Here is a 17,966-nt window from a genome sequence, read left to right as displayed (position 1 = left end):
TAACCATCTTCACAAAAAAAAGAATATAAAAGCCTTAACTTTGATGAAAGGGACTTGGATCTCTAATTTAGTGAACACCATGTAGCAAATAATTCCCCTCTTAAAATGCCTACATAATAACAAACTATCCACAGATATTTTGATACATAGATATGTTGATACATAGATGTTGAATAGGTGGCCAGGCCTGCTTTCTACCTAATAGTAGACTGGTAAGGCATAGAATTCAATTTTGTACTTTAGAAAAATCACAAATTACTATATTATGGAACTCTGGGGTCTGTTCCAAATAGTTGAAAGCATAAATGTTAAACCTACCAATGCCAAGATTCTACAGTATTTAAAGTGAGGTTGGTTTCTAACTCAAACAAAAACTCAACCACTATTTGGGGATACAAAGAGAAGAGCCCAATCCTCTGTTAAAACATCTATCTAATAGTAAAGAATAAATCATAAAGGAAGTAAAAACGTTCAAGACGTTCAAGACGTCTCTTAACCTAGATTTCACAAAATTATTTAAACACTTTTTTTTTTGCAACATACTTATTAACATCCTATACAAGCTATTTGCTATACAGATGGAGCAATAATTGAAACTCTAATATCCATGTTAAAAATTCTGTCCAGAAATATATTCACTATAAATTATTTAAATTTCTTTAAAAGCACTTAGTTGGGCTGCCATTCTCTTAAACCTGCTCCAAACAGGTGGGGGAACCCCTTACCACCTGATAGAAACTGGTCTTGTCAAAGTCATTTCTGACCTCTATATTGCTAAAAAAAAAAAAAAAAAAAAAAAAAAAAACCCACAATGGTCGGTTCTTAGGGATTATCTTATTGGACCTAGGGGCAGCATTTCATAAAACTGACCACTTTCTACCTCTTGATAGACTTCTTTTCACTTTTTTCCAAGACACAAAACTCTTAAATGCATTGGCTGTTTCTTCTCATATTCCTTTGTAGGTTCCTCATTTTCTCCTTGTACTTTTAAAGTACCCGAGGGCTCAGTTCTTAGATTGCTTCTTTTTATATTTATAAATACTCCCTTGGTGATTTCATTTAGTCTCAAGGTTTAAAATATCATCTGTACTTTGACAATTCCAAAATATACATTTCCAGCTCAGCTCTCTCTTCAAATTCCTGACATATCGCCACCCTCTCGACATTGTCTCAAAGTCTGGTATGCCCAAATTGAACTTCTGGTCTTCCTTCTTAAATGCCTTTATCCTGTAGCCTTCCCCATCTTAGTTCGTGGTGACTATCTTTCTGGTTCTCTATAAACACAAAGCTTGGAATCATCCTTTTCTCCTTTCATGCCTAGATCCAAACCATAAGCAAATCCTGCTGGCTCTACTTGCAGATTATGTGTGGCATCCAAACACTTGGCCCCACCTCCACTGCTATCATCCTGGTGCACTGTGTGAGCTGCACCAATTTCTCATTCTGGAATGCTGAAATAGCCTAACTGGTGTCCCTATTCCACTGTTGTCTCTCCACAGTCCATTATCAACACAGCTGCTAGAATGATCTTTTTTAGTACGGAAGGTGAAGTCATTTATTTGCTCATAACTCAGCTATCATATCACATTGCAAGACCAAATTCTTTACAAAAGCCAAAAAGCCCTATATAATATGTCCTGCTCTCTACCCTTACTACCTTTATGAACTCATCTCCAACTACTCTTCCTTATTCACAGGCCTCTAGCTACACTGGCTTTTTTGCTGTTCCTAGAACTTGTCATACATGCTTCCATCTTCCATGCAAACAACTCAAACTTACGCAAATTCACCTTCTCAGTGAGGCCTACACTGACCATCCTGTTGATAACTGCAACACATGCTTAGCCTGCCTACCCTCCCAATATCATATCCCTTCTCTGTGCTATATTTTTTCTATAGACTTTATCATCTAACATAGTAATTTACTTACTTATTATGGTTATTGCCTGTTCCCTTCCACTGGAATGTAAGAATTGGTACCCTATGACATTATTATAATGAATAACAAATAGGACTGCACAACAAATTATCTGCTGTAAAGTAAAAAATAATTTTCCCTCTTCCTTTCCAGGTTATTGACTGAGACACCTCTTCCCCCATCCCCTGCCCTGTAAAAAAAGAGATTAACTAGAAGAAAACAGATGTTTAATAACATGTATACCTCCTGTGTACATGGGAGATACACAGGAAAACTGAGTAACTCTCCAAAATGGCCCAAGCTATCACCTTAAATACCATCTCCAGAGAAAGACAAAAGATGTTGGGGTTGAGTGAGACAGTTGGAAGGTTTTCAGGTAAAGCACAGTAAACCAGAGTAAGGTTGTTACACGGGTTTAAGTCCATGCCTTCTCCATTGATCAGTTTCTAGAGATTTAGTTTTCCTCCTCTTCCTATTACAGAGGGAGATACCCTTACAAATGGAGATTTTCCTTACAAATGTCAGTATCTCTTAGAAAAGGCAACATCTTCTTGGTGTTCAGAGCTTCTCCCTTGTCTACAGTTTTTTTGTTGTTGTTTTGTTTTTTTAGAAAAGTAATCAGCCTAAAATAATTCTTATGCCTGAAAGGCATATTTTGGGGTGGCAAATTCTGCTCTTCTTCACTAGATAGTTCCACCATAGAGCAAGGTCTGGAGAAAAGTTGGGGAGGAGGTTGAGTAGCAAACCTGAGATAAGAGGAAGAATCTGAATTTTGTAGAAGGGTCAAAGGCCTGCAGGGTAGAGAACATATTTACCACATATTTACTGTTATCTTCCAGTGACTTCTGTTGTAGTTGATGTACATGTAACTTGCTTCATCCATCCTTTCTGACACCATCATCAGATGGAAAGAAATCTTGGAGAAGCAGGTTAGGTAAGACAAGGACCTATGCCTGATTCATTGATGCAATATTTTATCAAAAGTCTGGTAATATTAAAATTTTAAATTATCTCCTAGTATTGCAATTATCTCCTGAATTATATTTTTTTCATCAGGGTTGGATGTTGGGGTTTCTCTTCCCTGTTATTGGTTTTCTATAAATATCTGATATTCCTTGGACATCTTTTATGAAGGACTACATCAAAATGCAGATAGCTGTGAAAAGCAAGTTTCCTCAGCAATTATTATCTATGCCTTCATTAGACATCCATTTTGAACAGCTATGGTTCCGTTTAAGTTGTCAGGACATTTCAACCAGTAGGCACCTACAAGTATGTGGGCAGCATGCAGAAGTTATTGTTCCCTACACATGCCCAAGTAAGGAGGCTTTACTCTGGAAGTGGAATGCTGCCATTACTCACCCTCCCCATCCCCTGGTGAAAATTCACTTTACCCCCACTCTACTTTCTATGGCACCTCAATACCCTCACTAGGGAGCCTCCCTGGGAATAGGATAATTTGTATCTTTGAAGAGTTATATTTTACCTAAGGGTAAAGCCTAAAAGCTATCTCAGTAACAGTTTACCTGGAAGAAAGAAGAAAGGGGTGGGTGGGGGTGGGGGCTCCCAATGCAATTCTTCAATGAATTAGCATGATTGAACATCGGCCCATCCCTTCTTTTTGTCTCCTCCCATCCTCTCCCACACAAATCTAAGCCTTAAAACTTCTCCAGGATACCCTGGCTGTGGTCCTTTGATTTTTCTCTCAATACAATTCCTTCTGCTTTATACCTTCCTGGAATGTCTCCAAACTCCTCATTTTCCAAGCACTTTTATGATTTCATTCTTTTATTTTCTGTGACTGGGACCAAGAGAAAGGGAAAACATGGCTGGCTGATTATATTCAATCTGTTAACTGGAATTGAAGGTACCAGCGTTAACATGAATATAAAAAACTTTAGAATCCTACTGGTGGTACCAGTATCTTCTTTATTCTGTTTGGCAACGGTCTCTTCTTCCCCCAGTGTGTTAATTCCTAAACAAACTTCCATTTCAGAAAATTAAAAATAACTACTCTAGAAATGTACAAATTTTTAGTTGCCCTTGGGCAACCTGAATTTTCATAGAACTAATCTCAGAATTGAAACTGAAATTCACAGCCCCAAAATTGCCTAAGATCAACCATCAGATCAGGAGTTAATTATGCCAATTCTGGAGCAGAGCACCAAAAAAAATCTCATGCCTACTATATGCCCTATAGCATCCAATTCAAGGCATAGTCAATCCAGAAAACTTGGAGAATTACAGAAATTCATTCAAGAGAAAGACTAAAGTCATGTTATATATATTACTATTTTGCCTACAAGGAAAAAAAGACTGACAGATTTCATGTGTTGATTTGCATAGGGAGTATAGATTAAGCCATTGTATTGATCATTTTTTAAGTATAGAAGTTTTCCATTTTCTAGCTGTACACCTGTACAGACTAAAAAGAAGAAAAAGTGTAAGTTATCGAGGAAACTTCTATGTTGATTACTGGTCTAATTTTCAGTTGCTTATCTATCAAACCACACACACACACACACCACACACCCATAGATTACTTAAGTATCTTCTTGATATTTAGTTTGTACCTTAAGTGCGTAGGATTCAGGGTCCATTTCTTCCTTGCAAAAATTATGCCAAAGTGTCAAAAAGGAGATTAAAAAAAAAAAAAAAAAAGGAAGGTTGAAATAAATGTTTAGAATGGGAAAAACAAGGGATAATCAGACCCTGAAGAAAAAGGGGACATAGTTAATCCTGATTTGAAAATGGCTTTTTTCTTGCCTCATCTGTTCCGTTTGATAGGCTACAGATGATCCTTAGACCAAAATTCAAGGTGTGGCTACTTTCTTATTATCAAACAAAAGCAGTAGGTATACCTTCCAGAAAATAACTAAGATACATAAATTTAAAAGAATAATTTCATTTTCTTCAGTTTTCAAATTAAAGATTATAATTAACAAATAATAACTTTATGCAATGTCTCTGCTTTTTCCCAATGAGGCCTAAAGAGGAAATACTTGCTCCTAGCAAGCAAATACAACAAAATCATAATTAACAAAATCTTTAACCTACCAAATTTGTGAGGGAGGGAGGATAAGAAAGAGAAATTGTAATGTATGGTGATTAACATAATAAAAAAAAAAAAGAAAGAGAAATTACCAAATGGCAACCAAACAAGGCCATATCAGGGTTTTCTAGTCAAAAGTAACTTCTGGAATGTGGTCTATGGTCAGCATAAGCAGCCCCATTATTTATATACCCTCCATAGCTCTAGAATTACAGAATAAACTTTTACCAATAAAATGAGAACCAAGAATATCATATTGTAAATATTGTATTTCTCTCCCTCACAATGTTGTATGAGACATTTACTAGTTTTAATACGTATCCATAGGATTAATACTCATATGGAGTATAATGCAAAAAGTGCCGAACTAAAGAAATAAGTCTATATGAAAAAAGCACACATTTCTTAGGATTTAAAAATATTGCACATAATAAGGTTGCACAGAAATTACTGGCTGTTTTTACAAACAGAATGAGGTATTAGTCAATCTCTAGATAAAGATGAGTGCAAAGAAGAGGAACCACACACACAAAAAATACATAAATCCATGTAAGACCTAGAGCGCCAACAACTAGAAAGAAATGTGAAAAGATGTATAAATTAGCTATGATTTCAACACTACAAAATCATTAGCCAGGGATCAAACATGTAACAATCTCTTGGTAATATTTCAAAAGTTTTCAACTTTCTTTCCGTCTAAATGGCTATGAGCAATATAATCATTTCCTTTACTCCAATTTTACTACAGAAAGGTATGGTTCTGTGTAAATATTAAATTATGCCTTTCTGAAGCTCTCAGTGGAAAAGATATGCTATCCTTTGCTGAATGACTCAATTACAGTTTCATGTACATTTAGCAACCCAAGTCAGAGATGCTGCAGAGCATGCAATTTTAAATTAGCAAAGGTTTCACTGCAAAAACCATTCAAGTTCACACGATTTAAATCTACAATAAGTTTCAAAGTTTAACCTTTAAATATGTATCAGGCAAACTCAATCTTTTCTTGGTAATAAAACTGGCCACGCAAGTAAGCCCAAGGGCAGGTAGAGAACAAAGACCAGGCAGAATTATAGTATCTTTTTTTTAAAGAATCTTTCCTAATCAGGAGAATTAATAATTAGCTACTTCTCTACTAAACTGAGTGTTGTTGAATTTGTCAAAAAACATTTAAATACATTTAATATCTATATCAAGTTACGTGAAATCATGCACTTGTCAAAATAGTTCACAGAAAATTGTTTTGCATCAAAGATATTAAAGAAAAGTCAACTAGTTGGGTTTAGTGAGAACAAAAAATAGTGAACTACTGTCCTGAACAGTCAGTGTATGTAGTAACCATATTTCCTCTTCGTTGAGTGACAGTCCTGCAGTGCTTGCTAGATCCGTGGAATCTATTTTCAGTCTGTACTGTATGCCGATTGGTGGTGTCAAAACCACTAAAAGAAAACATTTTCTCCATATCTTCAAACATGTCATCAAACAGTCCACCTCCAAAAGAAAACTCCTGGAAATGATGTCTTTGTCTACTGGAACCATCCTGGCGTGTCTGGAAGTGATTCTCAAAATGCTTCTTGGACCGAGTGTTTTGGTTTTGACCAAAAAACCCGAAGTCTTTAAATAAGTCATCAAAATTGAAGTTAAATGATTGCTCAAAAGAACTTCCGCTACCTCTTTGTCCTTTACCGTTAGTAAAAGCACTGTGTCCAAGTGTATCATACTCTTTTCGCCTATTAGCATCTGAGAGTGTTTCATATGCTGAAGGAAATAAAAATACTTTAGTAACTAAAGATAATTAAAATTACATATACCCAAACCTCTTCAAATAAATGAATTCAACTCTCTATTTTAGGGAAGGATTTCACACCACCAATAAAGCCAAAACATTACAAACTTAAGAAAAAAGTTAAAATGAAAGTTAACAAAAGGCAGGGCCTTTATCCTATTTACTGTGTAGTATCAGCTGTTAGAATAATGCCTGCCCCTAGTAAACATCCAATAAATATTTTTAAATGAATGCTACCATTACTTACAAATAAGCATGTGGGAAACAATTACAGAGTTATTTTTCATATTATTTGGGTAAAACCATTACTTGTATTAAATAATTTAACGGTCCAATATAACCAATTAAGAAGAATTCAGATTTTTCACTTCCTTACTAGTTGAAGTGTTTAACTCCAACTCTCTACTCAATTACCTCCACCCACCATTAATTACTGGACACTCAGGAGGTATAATTTGTTTTAGAACTAGTATTAAATCAAAATGTTTCATATTTTTCCTTCAAAGACAAATGTGGCTTTTGAATATAGACCAAGTGAAGAAAAAAAAACCAAAACATTTCAAAGTCTATTTAAATTTTTTATACTTAGTATTTTTATATCTAATCTCCATACTTAGTAAAAACTGTTCCATAAGTTAGCTTAAAAGTTTTGGGTACCTAAAATTCCTTTTAACATGGAAACAATAAGCAATTTCATAAACAATAGAAGAATGAAGTGATACATTTTCAACATTTTAAGATCTATGTGACAATAAAAATTTGTACTACCATTCATCCATCCATCCTGGAATCCAAGTAATTGTGATGAGAAGATAGTCTCAAGAATCTCACTTTATTTAAATGTTCACCCCACTCTGCCACCCACTGTCACAGTATCTCCAAATACACACACTTCTTAGCTATCATTCTCCTTTACTAGTTAGTATCTGGGAGACCTCAGAGATAGCCATTTACTTACCTTCTGCAATCTCTCTGAATTTTGCTTCAGCATCAGGGCTCTTATTTTTGTCAGGATGGTACTTCATGGCCAACTTATGAAATGCTTTCTTGATTTGGCGCTCTGATGCTGATTTTGGCACACCTAAGATATCATAGTAACTTTTTGATGCCAAAATTAATTCCGTTATCATTAATATGCAGATTGCAAAGACGAAAACTGACTGGGGAGTAGCCATTTCTAATATCCTAAAAAAGAAAAAAAAAATTATCCATGCAGCTAATCATAAGACTTTTTCTTTTAAAAGAAACCCAGTGAACTTTTAGGATACAAGGTATACTTAATGAAGTATCAAAATGTTAAGCATGTAATATCTTGTACTTGTTCCCATGTTATTTCATTTTTATAGGCTTTATTACCTCTTTGTTGGTTCTAACCTTCTTAAAAGCAAATGTTATTCAACCAAATTGAGAAAAAAAAATTTTCTTCACTTTACCTTTTCAGTAATACTCTGGTCATACACAGAGTAGACACAAAAATATATTCAATAACTTTTTTACCAGTAAATACCAAAGACTCATCATTTGTAAACATTGTAAAAAGGGTGGAAAATCCAAATAATTTTTAAAAGGATATCAATTTTCTTTTCAAGAATTCATATTCTAAGAGAATTAAAAATAAAAGTATTTAACTTCATGGAAAAAAAAAAAAAGTACATTACCAAGGTAAACAGCCCAATATGTCTGATTGGTAATCCTCCCTCCCTAAGAAAGCACCAATTTCAGCTTTCATTTCAGCAAGGTCAGCAAGGATTGCAAATAGAGAATCTCAATATCATATTAATAGACAATACTATTGAATGTAATGATTTTTTAATTGTAAGATCCCAAATATTTAACCAAAAAATATATATATAAATGGGTTCTGCTAAGGCTACCAGAAAAATAAACTTTCATAGTCTGTACTTTAGATAAGTTAAATACTTAAGTTCAAACTTCTCCGTAGTCATTAAAATATTTCTCTAACCTTAAAGAAGTTTTACCTAAGAATTCCACTAAATCTGTACCTAAGAGTACAGATTTAATGACTTGGGATGCAAAACGAATGTGATCCTGTTTTTAGGAGTTCTTAATAACCTATATAAGCCTGTATTAGCCTATATAAGCCTAATAACAAGGCTGACGAAAGACACTATGGTTTGTGGAAACTGCCTGCCTTCCTCTCCTGTGGCCTCTTCTGAGCCTAATTAGCAGACGGATTCCTGCTTTCCAGAGTTACTCATAGTCACGGTACTAAAGATCAAGTACAAGCCCTCGTTTAAAGAACGCAAACCGGGCAAGTACCGTGTGGACGCCACAAAGACTGCAGGTATTTCCCTAATCAAAGGGCGGGTCTAAAACTGATAGGGAGGCACACTACTGGTTTTTAATAAAGGTTACTCCACAGCTCAAGTTTATCATCTGACACTTTTTTAGTAGGCCCACTTTCGTATTATACTGACTTCTCCTTCCCAAAAGGGACCCACGGGACGGCGGCCTGGGCCGTACTCCCCAGAGCCGACAGCCGGTTGGGCTGCACCGTCCAGCCTTCACCCCAAGACGACCGATACTCGTCCTGACCGTCCAGGCGCCTCCCTCGCGGCTGTTCTCTGCCGGGAGGCCAGCCCTGGGAGGAGCTGTCCGACGCCCGCAAAGGCCAGCGGCCAACACAAAACGCCCTATTCTGTGGTTCGGTCATCTCCTTTTCTCTAAACCCTCAACACTACCAGGCAGCCTGAAGCCCTTGCGACGACCGTGGCGGACTCCGAGGCCAGGTCAGCCCACAAAGACCCGTCGAGGCCCTGACAACGCTCTAAACACCCTTCCCCGCGACCCCGGCCTCATCCCTCATCCGCACCCTCCGAGGGCTGCGGCTCCTCCGCAGAGCAGACGCGCCGGGAGACGACTGGCTCCGCACAGCTGCTCGGCCCGGCCCCTCGCCCCGGTCTCCGAGGCCTCCCGTAGCCGGCGCGCGCCCCACTCCCGTTTGCACACTGACCTAGCGCTCCTCCAGCCGTCGCGGCGACCCCTCTCAGCCCGCTCCCCACTGGCCGGCGGCCGCTGCTGCCGCCACCTCCCGAGAAGACCTACACGAAACGCTTCCCTATTGGCTCCTGCTTCCCCACCTGACCCTGGCGCCCTACGCGCACGTGGAAAACTGTTGTTGCCGCTCAGCCTGTGCGTCACTTCCGACCCCAACCTCCAGAAAGGGCGGTGCTGAAGCCTGCAGAAGCGGAAGTGAGTCGACGATTGTGGCGTCTTTCCTCTCGGCCGATTCCGGCGCAGGCGCGGTACCTCGGGAGGCCTGGATTTGCAGCACCACCCTTGGCAAGGAGGGCCAACTGGGCCCTTCGCGGGCCCCGGTTTTGGGGGCCTCACCCGAGCGATGCCTCGCTATTGCGCAGCGATCTGCTGTAAGAACCGTCGGGGACGAAACAGTAAGGACCGGAAGCTGAGTTTTTATCCGTAAGTTGTCCCTGGAGTAGAAGCGTCAGCCTTACCTTTGGGCCACGGTCCTGTGGCGTCCGGGGCTAGGATTTGAGGTATTTGGAAATTAGTCCTCGGCTCTCCTGGTGTGCGGGAGAAGGACGCGAAGGCTCGAATTCAGTTTACTTAGAAATTTCCTAACTGAGCAAGGTCACGGGGCTGGTGGGGAGGCATAGGGGCCTTTTTGGGTGTTAAATAACCCACTAAAAAAGTACAGTTTGGTGCGGTGCTCCGTGGTTTTCGGAGCGTTTCCCCACCTCGGCTGATCTCATGTCACTGAAGGACACTAACCACCTCTTAAGGTACACATCAAACCTGCCAAGCGGGAAGGTGCACCCAACAGTTAACTTACTTACACCTTCTGTGAGTTAAGTTACATACGTGTTCCTTAATTCCATTTTTCTCCCGAGGAAACCAAGGCCTTTCAGAAAGTAGGTTACCTTGAAAGTTTTGTGAGAGAGCCAGGATTACAACCAATCCTGCTCAGGGCTCTATACTCTTCATTCCTACAGAGAACAGGGTGAGTGTTGTCCCGAATTACTACTGCCAGGAAATAGTTCCGTGAAACCACAGAAGTACCCATTTTTATTTAGAAGAACAGGGAAGCAGTAATGTGTAGTAATTTAGAGTCCGGGCTCCAAAGCCGGACTCAGTAGCTTCAAAACCTGGCTCCACCACTCTGTAGCTGACTGATCTTCTGCAAATTGTTTAAACTCTGTATGCCTAAGATCTCTCACCTGTAAAGTGGAGATAAAAATTGTACCTACTTCACTTAGTGTGTAAATAGGTAAAGCAGCACTTGACATTGAGTACGTGCCTAATATATGTGAGAATCAACATATTTACAATATTTTATTTCCTTTTTTCATGTTTGTAAAAATAATTCATTTAGCTCTAACCTGGCCGTCTTTTACTCTCTTAGATTTTCACCAGCTATTTTGTGAAGCCTGTTTTTCTTTAGATCAGAAGCGCTGTTGATGGACACGGTTGCTTTCCATTATCTTAACTAGTGGAAAGAAACCTGATAACCTAAAATAATTCACATGTGGCAGTATTTCCGGGATAGTTTCCCACTTGAAGCCTGCGAGATGCAGAGAGAGAGTTTTGGGGAAATGCTAGTATATCAATAGCTGTGGCTCTTGAAGATTTGTAAAAAAAAACAAAAAACAAAAAACAAAAAACAAAACAAAAAAGAAACATGTGGAACTTGATGTAGCCCCATTTCCCAGATTTATTCGGCCTTCATTTTGGGGAGGAAATAACCAACCCCAGACTCCCAAATTCTTTAAATCTTTCCATAGTTACTGTTTTTAAGGAAGGAAAAATAATAATGCCAGAGGAAGTCAATTATAAAGATTTTTTTCCTCAAAATGTGAAATTACTGAAAGTGGATCTTTTATGAGTTTATTTCCGTATGTAATCCACAAATTAAAAATTGAATCACTTTTATTCCCTTAATAGCACCAAACTTGAAAAATTGAATTTGTTAATGCTAACACTGTAGTAAGCTATACTGTATATTAATTTGGGAATTCAACTTATGTGCACATATAGTGTTTATACTGTGATTATTTTATGCTTTTTTGGGAGTTAATAAGACAGTGAAACAAAATTACAAAACAAAATGAACCACTGTAAGGATACTAAGTTATTTAGGAAACCTCTTCCAGGAAATTGCTTAGAGATTTACCTGCTGAGAAAGCATTGCAATCCAGTTACCAGCAAGGATGTTCATAGAGTGATTTTTTTTTTAATTGTTTGGTAACGTAGTATATAGGAACAATAGAAATAATTTGCAAGCAGCATCCTTATATGTGAGATTACATGTGAAAATATTGTAAAGGGCATATTCTCATTTTAGATGTAGCAGAAAAGGTATGAACTTTTCTATGGCTATCAGAATTTGGATCTTCTGAAAAAATTCTCTTTGTCTTTAAATGCCTTTTCTGGTTATGTCTATTATATTTATAACCTGAATTCTTGATGTGTGCAAGGTTAAGGACTTTTCAAACCCTGTGTGAACATTATATCTGTGGTAAGAATTTCCAAAGGTAGATCATCTGATTTTTCCATGTAATGGTATCTGGGTTAAAAATTATTTCCTATAAAGTACCCATACTCCTTTTCCTTAGCATCTTAAAAAGTTGTCAATATTTGCTGGGATGGGGGGGAGGCATGCTATTATAAAGCATAAACTAAGTGGTCTGGATTGAGAGGGTATGTATAATTGCTGCTTTTTGTATGAGAAACCTTATGTTATTTTTAAAAAATATGATATTAGACTGTTCTCATAAAATCATTGAAAGAAACATACTATTAATGGTTTAATACAGTTTTAACTGAAACCTATTTAGAATGGTAGGGAAAAGTTTTCTGTGAGATTCTGTCATTAGCCCAATTTTGCTTATAAAATATATTTCAGTGTGTTAGCACCAACTCTAAAAGTTACTGCAAAGTTACAGCAAAGAACAACACATATAAAGAACTTTCTTTGTATTTTCTATTTGATTTATTTCATGTTATAAAATTTCTGAGTGTTCTTTATAACATGTTTAGTTCTTGTTTCAGTTTTCTTTCAAAACTTGAATTTTAGGGTTCTCAGTTTAGAAATATTAAACTAAATTACATGTGGGTAGAATTGAGGTTGATTGTGGTAAAGGGAATGGAATATTAGTAGTTTTATAAGATTTAGTATTCATTTTCAATTAAATCACTTGTTTGAACTAACTTATTTTTTAAATGTTAATATAAATAAGAGCCTAAAGCTTAATACTTCCTTGAATTACAGACAAGACACCATTTGACTTGTAGTATTAGTATAGAATACATTTGAATGGGACTTTGTAATTTATGTAGTTCTAGGCAAAATATCCAACAAAATCAAAATATAATCCACAGAAAATAAGAGTAGATTTTATCCTTTGTTGGAACACACATATTTTACTTAAAGGGACTCAAGTTATGTTTTACCAGCCTTATTTATTTATTTTTTTTAAGATTTTACTTATTTAGAGAGAGCATGTGTATGTGTATGCATGTGCAGGAGCAGGGGGAGGGGCAGAGGGAGAGAGAATTTCAAGCAGCCTCCATGCTCAGCGCAGAGCCTAACGTGGGGTTCAATCTAGGACCCCGAAATCATGACCTGAGCAGAAATCAAGAGCCGAATGCTCAGCCGCCTGAGCCACCCAGGTACCCCTACCAGCCATTCTTCTGAAAAGCTTTGCCTGCACATCTTACAGCTTAAATCATCTTTACTGTAGAGATGATGTAGTAATGCTATGAAGATGCTCTTACATGGTGTGGATGGTTGCCTTTCCTCTTTTGCAGCATTCAACGCATAGGTTACCTGTATATGCAGTCCTGGAATTTGCAAAAAATACAGCGAAGTTTCCTTTTTTAATTTCAGGTTTCCTCTACATGACAAAGAAAGACTTGAAAAATGGTTAAAGAATATGAAACGAGATTCATGGGTACCCAGTAAATACCAGTTCCTGTGTAGTGACCATTTTACTCCTGACTCTCTTGACATCAGATGGGGTATTCGATATTTGAAACAAACTGCAATTCCAACAATATTTTCTTTGCCTGAAGACAATCAGGTATTGGAGGAAGAGCATAGGGGAGTGGGGGATAATGCTGAGCAGGGTGGTAGGTTGCAGGGTGGCAGGTAATAAGGTTAAGGGAGGGAGAGGGAAAGGTGACTGCTGGGAAAACATACTTAAGAAAAAGGAAGACTAATTTACACTTTTACTAAAAGTATAATAATATAAAAATTTTAAACCATTAAAAAGATTTAAACTGAAGAACAAAAGATAACGTACGTAAATCATTAAGTTATTAATGTAAGTTAATGATCTAAGATTTTGTTACTGGTATTTGATCTGAAATATTTCCATCATATATTGAATATGCTTAATACTGTTTAAAAAAACACTTTAAGGTGATTTTGAGTTGTTATATGCTTAGAACATTTTTTAACTGCGTTAATTTACTTGGCCAATATACTGCTCAAAGTTATAGTTAAATATTCAGCACTGACTAAAAAGAGAATAAGGTTAGTGAGGACATCTTTAGAATTTGAAAATATTATTTTCTAGGAAAAAGACCCTTCCAAAAAAAAATCTCAGAAGAAAAAATTAGATGAGAAAGAAGTGTGCTTAAAAGCCAAGGCACAAGAATCATTTGCATCAAGTGAGCTAAAGAAAAATACAGTTAATACAGATGTCCTCCCTGAACACACAGAATTACTTAATTCATCTACCTTGGTCAAGCTACCAGCTCCAAAACCAGAAAGTATACAAAATAACATATTAACTCTTAATCTGGTTAAACAAGATACTGGAAAACCAGTATCTACCTTGGAAACATCAGTTACCCAAGACATAGATATAGGTGGTTTTCACACATCTTTTGAGAATCTGAATTCTACAACTATTACTTTGACAACTTCAAATTCAGAAGATGTTCAGCCGTCTTTGGAAACCGAAGAAGTGTTTGAAATAACTACGAATCACCTTGCTAACCCAAACTTTACAAATAATTCCACGGAAATTAAGTCAGCACAGGAAAGTCCATTCTTACTCAGCACAATTACTCAAACAGTTGAAGAATTAAATGCAAATAAAGAATCTGTTATTGCCATTTTTGTACCCACACAAAATTCCAAACCAATTAATTCTTTTGTATCTGCTGAAAAAGAAACCGTGGAAATGGGAGATCTAGGCATTGAAGACTCCTTATATAAGGATATAGACTATGAGACAGAAGTTTTACAAACTGAACATTCTTACTGCAGACAAGATATAAATAAGGAACATCTCTGGCAGAAAGTCTCTAAACTACATTCAAAAATAACTCTTCTTGAGCTACAAGAACAACAAACTCTTGGAAGATTGAAGTCTTTGGAAGCTCTTATAAGGCAGTTAAAACAGGAACACTGGCTATCTGAAGAAAATGTCAAGATTATAGAAAACCATTTCACAACATATGAAGTTACTATGATATAGAGTGTAAAGAGGTTTTAATGCTACGACTTTTATAAAGCTTTTTGCAGCCAAACCAACTTATATGTAAAGTGAACTTTTTCCTGTATAAAGTTCCATCTTAAGCGAAGAAGGTATTCTATCGTTAAAAACTGCATCCTGTTCTTGTAATGTTCATTTTTTAAGAAAAACTAGAGTTTTGGGGCTGTAGAGAAAAAGTTTCACTACTTGGTAATCTTCCAAATTGGAATGAATAAATAATATGATTCATAAAATGAGAGAACATGGATATGGTGAAAGGAGCCCAGAAGAGAAATCAGGCTCAGGTATCAGTCCTGGTTCTACCATTGGCATATGACTTGGGCAAATTACTATTGAGCCTCAGTCTGTAATCTGTAAAATAAGGGCACTTAACTAAATCTAGTCTGTTTATAGTTTCTTTCTATTAAAATACTTTTTAAATAGAAGAACTTTTTTATAAGGTAATATATACTTACATTATACTATATGTTGGCTAATATTTGATGTTATTTACTATTGAATTATCTTTACAATTGAATTCCGTGGTGTTTGACTTGTTGACTGCGGTTATTTGTAATAAAGGAAAGTACTCCTTTTATAATTTTATTCCAGTTGAACTAAAATAACCATCCATTAGCCCAGTTTGTAGGAGAGGTACTTTAAACTTAAAAGAATATGTATTTTGGTACCTTATATGTAGCTGACCATCATAATACATAGTCATTTAATCTTAACATTCTGTATTTAAGGTTGTAATTTATAAACCAAAAATTTTAATGAGGTTAATTTTTTAAAATCTATATATTACTATATTTTAGAAATCATAGCTTGTATCTATTTAATGTGTAGCTTTTTAAAGTATGTGCTATTGTCATTTTTAAATTCCAGAATGATAGAGTAGTACTTGATATTATACATGCCCATTTACATACATTTTATTAAAATTTATAAGCAAGTAACTAGGTATATGGTAATGTTCTTAGACTAGGAAAGGAATGATGATGATACTAAAAAAAAAGAAAGAAAGCAAAGACAGTGGGAACAACAGAAATGTGAAAAATAATGATCTTCTAAAATTGGGTGTTAATTAAATGTTACTGATTATATTATTGAGCAAGTTCCTATCAATCCAATTCATACTTTTCTCATCTTTTTTATAAAAAATACTATTACCTTTCTCAGAGGGTTTTGAGAATTCTGTGAGGTAACATGTTTTTGGTTCTGGGAAATGGGAGGTGCTCAATAAATATTAGTTGACTGCACAGCAGATAGTATACTAACTATTTTGTAAATTCATGGTGAATATTTTTGGCCATACTTTTGTTTTTTCAAGCTAAAAAAATTAATTGGTATTATATAAATATGTGCTAAATACAAAAAGTTGATTTAGAGATATCTTTATTTGACCATGGGAGGGGAAAAAAAACCTTAAATTTTTGCATAAATGATGTGCAGATAATTGGTAGAATTAATATGTTATTTTTAAGTATTCCTGTGTTGCATTTTATAGTACTTCTTTAAAATAAATAGTATAGATGAGAATAACCTCGATAAGTCATTATAAAATAATGTTTCAACTCTTTTTAATTGTGTATATTGTATTTTCTCTTTGAAGTTGTAGTTTACTCAGGAATAATTTAACCTAGTTGTATTTCTTTAAACTTAATAAATTATGAATATTTAAGATAATTTCTTGGCTTGCCTATATTCAGTTCAGGATGTTTCCAACCTGTTAATTTCTAAATATATTTGGGGGCTCTACCCAACTTTATTTCTTAGTTGGATTATTATAGGGTCTCTTAACTAATCTTGCCAATATTTTCAGTTCTGTCTGTATCTTCTATATTCTCCTGTCAGCTTTTTTACTTCAACTTGTAGATCTAACTATATCATCCACTCACTACTTAACTTTCCCAGCTCAGAAATCTGAAATTACTCTTGAATACGTACAGAATAAAGCTGAGCTTGTTACCATATATGATCCTCTGTGATTTGCTTCATCCTGTGTTCTAGCCAAACTGGACTACTTAGCATTTTCCAAACATGCCATGCAGGTGACTTTCTTCATCCTTATTTTATTCCCTGAATCCAACCAGTCAAAATTGAAGCTTTGGTTGAGTTTTGTTTCCCTTTTTCTAGTCAAAATTGTTTTCTCTCTGCTCTTACAGGGCTTTGTTTTATAACATTCTAACAGTGTTTGCCTTACACTTTTTTATATTGTGATATCTTTGGCTGTTCTTTCAACTAGACTGTAAGCTTTTTAAAGCAGGATTTTCATTAATCACTGGTTTCTTTGACAATGTAATTCACTCAATAAATGTTTGGATGAATATTTTGAATTTGCCTGCTTGATTCTTGTTATTAAAATCAAGAACCTTCTTACAAAATAGGTCCTTGATACCCTTAGAATGTTTAGGGAAAGACCTATGTCTTCACATAATCTTTGAAACATTCCGTGTTTTCAGTGGACAATACAATTTACCAAGAATCTGCTATGCCATCTATGAATTGATTTTCATGTGGAAGGCTATTCCCACCCCAAAATATTTTCTGCTTTCTTTCCTGTATAATTAAAAAGGAAGTAAGTCCAAATATGGCTTCTGAATATATCTCAGTCTATATTCTTTTCTGTAGTGTGAATTTGTCTCTCCCTTAACAAGAGGTGGAATTTATTTTTCTACGTTTTTTAATCTGGTGGGCTTTGTGAGTGCTTTGACCAATAGAATACAGTGAAAGTGATAGAGCCA

At 36.0% G+C, this 17,966-nt stretch overlaps 3 protein-coding genes across 4 annotated transcripts in view; 2 read left to right on the top strand and 1 right to left on the bottom strand.

The window, feature by feature from the left end:
- Nucleotides 1–5,221: 5,221 nt before the first annotated feature.
- On the bottom strand, nucleotides 5,222–9,852 carry DNAJB9 (DnaJ heat shock protein family (Hsp40) member B9). 2 transcript variants are annotated; one of them, XM_025873164.2, is made up of 3 exons: nucleotides 9,729–9,852; nucleotides 7,713–7,939; nucleotides 5,222–6,726 (listed from the first exon to the last, which is right to left on the bottom strand). In XM_025873164.2, the coding sequence occupies exons 2-3, from the start codon at nucleotides 7,927–7,929 to the stop codon at nucleotides 6,275–6,277; spliced, it is 669 nt and encodes a 222-aa protein (XP_025728949.1). In that variant the 5' UTR covers nucleotides 7,930–7,939; nucleotides 9,729–9,852; the 3' UTR covers nucleotides 5,222–6,274. The 2 variants fall into 2 exon arrangements, with proteins under 2 accessions (XP_025728949.1, XP_025728950.1); XM_025873165.2 differs by lacking the exon at nucleotides 9,729–9,852 and adding an exon at nucleotides 9,588–9,712.
- A 154-nt stretch (nucleotides 9,853–10,006) lies between these two features.
- THAP5 (THAP domain containing 5) lies at nucleotides 10,007–17,558 on the top strand. Its single transcript, XM_025873161.2, has 3 exons — nucleotides 10,007–10,195; nucleotides 13,623–13,815; nucleotides 14,314–17,558. The coding sequence occupies exons 1-3, from the start codon at nucleotides 10,116–10,118 to the stop codon at nucleotides 15,220–15,222; spliced, it is 1,182 nt and encodes a 393-aa protein (XP_025728946.1). The 5' UTR covers nucleotides 10,007–10,115; the 3' UTR covers nucleotides 15,223–17,558.
- The window catches only part of LOC112825135 (large ribosomal subunit protein uL16-like), a 66,954-nt gene continuing 62,664 nt past the window's right edge, over nucleotides 13,677–17,966 (top strand). The window contains exon 1 of the mRNA XM_073899081.1: nucleotides 13,677–13,815. The gene's annotated coding sequence lies outside the window, so the exon portion shown is untranslated. The remainder of the gene's footprint in view (nucleotides 13,816–17,966) is intronic.

The sequence above is a fragment of the Callorhinus ursinus genome, unplaced genomic scaffold, assembly GCF_003265705.2.
Source record: "Callorhinus ursinus isolate GAN/ISIS: 27379988/994484 unplaced genomic scaffold, GSC_fseal_2.0 scaffold12, whole genome shotgun sequence".
Lineage (NCBI taxonomy): Eukaryota > Metazoa > Chordata > Mammalia > Carnivora > Otariidae > Callorhinus > Callorhinus ursinus.
This window is presented reverse-complemented; position numbering and strand designations above follow the sequence as displayed.